At 33.1% G+C, this 7,271-nt stretch overlaps 1 protein-coding gene across 2 annotated transcripts in view; it reads left to right on the plus strand.

Annotated features, from left to right (window-relative positions):
* The first annotated feature begins 5,493 nt into the window (after positions 1–5,493).
* Positions 5,494–7,271, plus strand: part of LOC106469831 — an 11,534-nt gene continuing 9,756 nt past the window's right edge. For both annotated transcript variants that reach the window (XM_022399319.1, XM_022399325.1), the window contains exons 1-2: positions 5,494–6,006; positions 6,566–6,622. In XM_022399319.1, coding sequence (XP_022255027.1) covers positions 5,872–6,006; positions 6,566–6,622 — 192 coding nt within the window. In that variant the 5' untranslated portion in view covers positions 5,494–5,871. The remainder of the gene's footprint in view (positions 6,007–6,565; positions 6,623–7,271) is intronic.

Genomic DNA, 7,271 nt, shown 5'->3' on the forward strand with positions numbered 1-7,271 from the left:
CATGTTTAGCGTATCTAATTACGCTCACGTAATAAAATAGCTTGATACGTTTACGTTTAGAGTAAGCAGAATATTTGAGTCAAATTTAAGATCAATGAAAAACATTCTTCAAAAAAACTGATGACGTTTATGTTGTTTATGTTTTTCGTAGCCTTCTTATACCTCCACCGTGTAATAAACGCTTGTTTACTCTAATTTTGTACTGGACATTGCGAAGTTACGAATTTGTATCTAGTTTGCAACCTACAAATTTTGGATGATTAATTAGTGTTCAGCTTTCCTGTGGTCTCCTTAATAAAAACATTTGTTATTTTCTTCTCTGTTTTCACACATTTCTTTGCAATCATTTCAGTATTTCCTCTGAATTCCAAATTTGTAGACGTATAAATATCAGAAATGCGTCAGTGTGTAAATGTTAAAGTAAAAAGAAAAGGAGAAGTAAACTTAATGACGATGTCTTATTTTTCACTTAATATTTATGTTTTGTATTTTTTTTTATAAGGATAAATTGAATAAACATCCAAAATCGAAACTTGATTTGAATACATCTTGCAACCGGTTTGCTCCCAAAGACACTTACTATTTTCAAAAATCTCAATATTAATAGTTTCTTGCATGATTTTCAATTTCTGTGAAAACTTTGACGAATTTATTAAATTGTTTGTTCGTTTGCTGAATTTCGCGCAAAACTATGAGGGTTATCTGTGAAAGTCATCGCTAATCTTGATGTGGGAAGGCAGATAGTCAACACCACCCGACGTCAACTCTTGGACTACGTTTTTACCAATGAGTAATGGGATTGACCGTCACTGAAAGAGCGATCATGTTTGGGGAAGGAATTCGATCCTGCGACTAGCAGGTTGGGAGTCGAGTGCGTTTACCATCAGGCCAATATATTAGACATTTTAGAACATTTTAACATACAAACATAACTTACAGCTGTATCAAGTATTATGACATAAAAATATATTAGCATTACTGAAGAAGCGAAGACTTAAAGTTAAAAAAAATTTCAGTGTGATGAATAAAAATTAACCCGTAATTTGAATAAAACATATCAACAAAGTTCAACGCGATTCCTGAAATAAAATATGTTGCTAGATAGTTAATACATATATATATTCTAAACTGGTTTGGTTTGAAGTTCGAGCAAAGCTACACGAGGGCTATCTGCGCTAGCCGTCCCTAATGTAGCAGTGAAAGACTAGAGGGAAGACAGCTCTTGAGCTATTCTTTTACCAATGAATAGTGGGATTGGATGTCACATTATAACAGCCCCACGGCTGGAAGGACGAGCATGTTTGGTGGGACAGGGATTCGAAACTGCGACTCACAGATTGCGGGTAGAACGCTCTAACCACCTGGCCATGCCAGGCCATTACAAACTGAGAGAAGCTATTCATTACTTGAAGCGAAATATATTTAAGGTACAGAAATTTTCAAATAACAAAATAACAACTGAGAAAACCAAGATAGATGAAAAATCAATATCTTTAAAAAAAAAAGGGATGAAATATTTCAGAGAAAAATGTCAAGATAAGAAGTAGCTACGAAAAGTTTGACTTCATAAAATCCTTAAAATTTTCTAAAAATATCAAAATAACAAGAAAAATATAATAGTGAAGTAACTGTAAATAATGGTATGTTAGTAAGTAAAATATATTTTACAAAGTTAAACGTTTTATTAAAGAACCAAATTTGAAAGTCTTATTTCATAGAGCTTATTTATTTTACAAAGTTACGTCAAGTAATGAAATTATATCTAAAATATCTAACTTGAGAACAAATATACAAAAAGCATAAATGAGTTCAACTCAGAAATATAAAAAAAAAGGTTTTATCCAAACTTCAGCATATATTTTTCCATCTCAACATTAGCAAACTAAAGGCACTATACCTTTAAATTTTACACCTAAATCAGAGATAAGTTAAACTTCTGTAGAGCCAGGGACAACGTATATGCTTGTTTCTCCCTTCTGTCCGTCTACAAGATTTTTAACATTCTTTGATAGGTTTTTTAGGCAGAGTATTCATGGTGAGTAAACAGGAATGGACGACAACTGCCTGTTGTAAAAAACACAAGTGTAGAGGACATTTCAAAATTATTCATTGATTCGTTTTCAGTTGCCGTCTATTCCAGTTTACTCATCAAAAATTTTACCAATTTTGAAAGTCTCCTTAAAGAGGCGGCAGAAAATTGTTTTCTCGTCCATTAATATGGTGGTGGCCGATATCCAATAGATGTAACTTTGTTTAATGAAAGATATATATATATATATACGTGTGCGTTGTTCATGTAGTTTTGATTTAAAATTCCCTTTGACTTGCTTTTTCTTGTGTAATATTTTCTAGCAGTCGTTGACAATGAAATGATGAGAATGACAAATATCCTGCTTTGGAACACAACGCTTCCTGTGGAGCATTTTGCGCCAATTTCTTGATGAAAGGTGATCTTTTGACGCTGTTTCATGGTTAAAAGAGTGGCGAAACTATGTAACAAAAATGCCGCGTTGGAAACAGGAAACAACACACAAGAACGTAGAGCTTTGATTTTTCCTGCGTAAAATCGGAGCATTATCTGCCAACATTCTATCCCGTTTTCCAATTTGTGAACATTATTCTTCAACGTGTATCTCGAAGGAGCCATTGAATACCAACTACTATAAGAAACTGGATATCTAATTCGTCACGCCAAATTAACGCTAGCTAATAGGAATAGTGGAAGAGGCGAGAATAACCGCATACTCAGTTGCACGTGCACTGCCTATCAACACTATTCGAGTAACATGTTAGGGACCATCTAGTACGTATCTATAGAACTGAATCTTCACCAAAGTGTACAACGTAAATCAATTCATTATCAAACCCACATCACCATACTGACCTAAGTATGCTGATTCCATTTACTGATCATCAGTAAATGTTTTGACATATCTGTTATTGCGTTCGCTTTAAAATAGTACAACTTGACTAAAATATAGGCATATATCGAAACACTATAGAACTCGAGATTTTCTGTACCAGTTATTAAAAGTTCAAATACACTTCAGAGTAAAGCTTCAAAAATACTGATGACACAGTTTTATATATCTTAATCATTGTTTTTCATTTAATCCTGCCCCCCAGTGGCACAGCGGTATGTCTGCGGACTTACAACGCTAAAATCCGTGTTTCGATACCCGTGGTGGGTAGAGCACAGATAGCCCATTGTGTAGCGTTGTGCTTAATTACAAACAAACAATCATTTAATCCTAAACGATAAAGAATAATGTATATCATGTCTTTTTTACACAAGTTGAATAATTAACATGATTTTTTCTTATTAGTGACTCATAAAGTATTCATACATATAGCTATAATCATAACTTTAGAATATCACTAGCATGCATGCACATATTATAATAAATTTACAATATAGCTTACGTGTATGTAGCTGTATTAATAACATCAAAATATCAAAACGTTGCATGGGGTTATAATAATTACGTTACAATGTTAGTTACATTACACACAGGTTCATTTCGTAAGTCTTATCACAAAGCCCCCCAGTAGCACAGCGGTATGTCTGCGGACTAACAACGCTAGAATCCGGGTTTCGATACCCGTGGTGGGCAGAGCACAGATAGCCCATTGTGTAGCTTTGTGCTTAACTTAAAAAACAAACAAACAAACAAACTTATCACAAAACTCTACCTATAGTATTGTCAAATAGCTACTTTTAATTCCATTAATATATTTATCCCTTTTTAAAGTTTTTCAAATCGTCCTCTAGAGTATTTTTAAGCGTATTGATTTAATACTGTATAATAATTAGTAACAAAACAGTACAGTGATGTGATTTTGTTTCATTAAAAGTCTCAAGTTTATGCTTTCGTAAATGAAACCATACCAGAAGTCGGTATAACACATTTTTGTTTGGGGAAAGCTAAAGCTTAATAAGTTGAGAATTAATTGAATTTTTTGTTGTTTTTCGCAAGGCTACACAATGGACTAACTGCGCTCTGTCCGCTGCGGGGAATCGAACCCGAAATATTAACGTTTGAAGTCCAAAAATTCATCGGTAACACATCGTAGGACGAAAAAAATTTATGGTATTTATATAAAGGGCAAAACGGAGAAATTAAAATTATCAGCTTTGTTTTTGTTACGAATATCAATATGTTATCTGTTACCGCAGTTTCTGTAAAATAACGATGCAAAGATTCATCAAGATATTTACATAAAGTGTGAAAGACTTTTTGTACATTTTTTAAGCCTCATCATTGAATAAATATTCACCTAAAATTTTGAAAGGTACTTTTTTAAATAATCTAAGTTGCTTGCATTAATAATTTGCATAAAAGTACAACCATTTACACATTTGTATAAACGTTTAAAGCTGCTTCTACAGAAAAAAAAAGGTTGATAAGTGCTCCAATAATAACAATAATAAACGAATATTGGTAAAGTGATGTGCTAAGGAGAGCAAGTTTACATTTTCCAAAAAATATACTGATAAAACGATTGTTCAAGCCAAAAACTAGTTTGTTTGTTACCTAAGTGAGGTATAATCTATTGTATACTTAGTACTGCTTTCATTTATAATATTGGTTATAACAGTTAGTAGATCGAATGTAATGATTTTTTATTTTCATGTATTGTTTAACATTGTACTATTATTATTATTATAGACATTGTATTACATTGGTATTTTAGAATTTACATTTAGGATTAACCTAAATCTCGTAAACTGCTCGAACCTCCTAAGATATTATTGGGTTTACGACCGAAAAATATCGTTAACAGCGAGGTTCCCAACTGATGAAACAATATTATAATCTTTATAAATAGAAACGTAAGAAAAGTATATTTAATTAGCTATAGTGATGGCCAAATCAATTTTCTAAGTTTCGTTCTAAGTACATATCTCACTCTGCTCGGAAGTTATTATTATTATTTAATAAAATGTTTTCAATGTTGCCATGACTGCTTGTTAAATTTTACACAAGAATGTGAAAAAACAACAACAAACAAACTAGACTCGAATTTGGAACTTAAGACACAATATTTCGACGGCCAGCTAAAAGAAAAGTACGACTTTAGTCAGAGTGAGGAAGATATACCTTATCGTTTATTTATGCTTGTAAGCTTTAGAAACGGTCCCCAAAAAAGTATTTTTCGAAGTAAGCTTTGAAGGTATGGAACATCCACAGGTGTCACCAGGTGGCTGGCAGAAAACTTGCCTTTGTGTATTAAGCATTGACGTAAAAATTTACCGTATCCCTAGGCTTTTTTGAGTCTAATTTCTACTGACCTTGCATCCAGCTGATGCTAATACCTCGTTCGTGAACTCCCACTGTTGTGCTTTCTAGGACATCAGAAGTTGCGTGCATCTTTTGGCTCCCTCTCGCGGGAGTTCTTTATGACAAGCAGGGAAATGATCATCAATGTCATTAGAAACGGAAAATGAAACCTGATTCTCCGTAACTCATCTGTCATACAGATCGTTACTCACTTGATGAATAGTGTGGCGGAGTGGCACCTGCGTATGCGTTCTCTAGTGTACTGTTACCAAGGGAGGGGGAAATCAGCCTAGTGGGCGGATTGTCGGGCATTGTCCAAAGGAATATTAGTGGTTGTCTGCGTCACTAGGCCACTGGTACCAATTGAAAAGGAAATAAGTTATCGAAGCGGTTGTGATTTAAAAGAGAGACTGGAGTCGCAATGCTTAGAAGTTCAAAGAAGTTTGTACGAAAGTTTGAGACTGCTTAGTTCTTTCTATCTCTCATTCAGAAACTTTCAACAGTACACTCAACGTTTTTGTTAAGTGGCCGCAGTACGTACATTTCGTTTTAGTTTGCATATTTGAGCAGTATTCTGTGAAAAATTAGCATGTTTGTGTCTTTGGATGTCTTGCCTGCAGTGCTATTATTGAGTCTTCAATTTTTCGTGGCGACCTCTTCTGGTTCCATCAAACTTAAAACCCAAATGAAGATTGCACAATGTCGAGCCAACTGTCTTGACCAGGTATGTGACCAGTTTGACAATAATTGATTTTCAAACTTGCATAAACTGTACATAACAGGGTAACATAATTACAAAGTTGTGTTTAAATAAGAGACAAAGATTTTTTCGTTCTGAAGAACGTTTTTAATAAATTTATTATTGTAGTTTGAGCCCGTTGTTTTGTTTCTCCCTTTTTTTTTTCAAATATACGTTCACTTTAATAGGATTAAGATTTCATCTTAACAATAACATGTAATGCTTTCGAGATGGTTAATTATCACTGAATTCATATACTGAGTGTACATAAAAAATATCTAAAACTTACTGCTATAGATTCAAATATATCGTTCTTACGTTAACTTACTATCGGACTTGAAAACCATATGTTAAAAGTCTGATAACTAAATAATTCAGAAAAAATTATGTAATTGAAATATTAAAAGCATTCCAAGACAACTGGGAATTGTTGATACTTGGACCAAATTAAATAATCATGATGATAAATAGTGAATGTAGTATAAATATTCATACAGCGACTTTTGGCGTATGCTAAAATTTAAATATATTAAATTTTCTTTAGTTTCATCAAAATACAGAGCCACGAAAGTCCTACAATGAATCACCAGACTGCAAAATGGTAAGCACGTGTGTACTTATTCCAAAGGTTAAACATTAATAATTATTCAAAAGTTTCTTCTTAGTATGATGGTGACAATTTTATGTTTATAAACTTACATGGGAGAATAGTTAATCGCACTGGTTGATGGTTGTAGCTTCCTCTTTAATTAAAAAAAAAATCTTAATATACTTCGTGGAGTGTTTAATGTCGTGGACATAATATATATCATAAAGACAGTCCCACAATGAACGTTAATTATTTCGCATCAATGTTTCATAAGGAAATGAATTATTGGCGTCTTTGTTTTGACGTACATTTCCTGGAAGGTATATGTGTGTATATGCGCACATTACGTTTTGGTTAGTTTTTTTTTCGAAGTACAGGATTTTGTTTCGAACTCAACTTTCTTGAGTATTTTGTCTGGTTCAAATAATTTTAATTTCCACCAGTGTAAATCCTTTCTCGCCAGTTTTTATATATGTTTGAAATAATAGTATTCGATATTAATTGAAGTTTTAATACACCTATATTCCATCTAATAACATGCGAGATTAAGCAAAGCTGTTATACGTGTCGTAACATGTGGGATTAAGTTATACATCTTATTATACATAAGGTATTATACATCTGTGTTCCACGTAAGAACGTGCGGGATTAAGCGAAGTTG

The sequence above is a fragment of the Limulus polyphemus genome, unplaced genomic scaffold (assembly GCF_000517525.1).
Source record: "Limulus polyphemus unplaced genomic scaffold, Limulus_polyphemus-2.1.2 Scaffold99, whole genome shotgun sequence".
Lineage (NCBI taxonomy): Eukaryota > Metazoa > Arthropoda > Merostomata > Xiphosura > Limulidae > Limulus > Limulus polyphemus.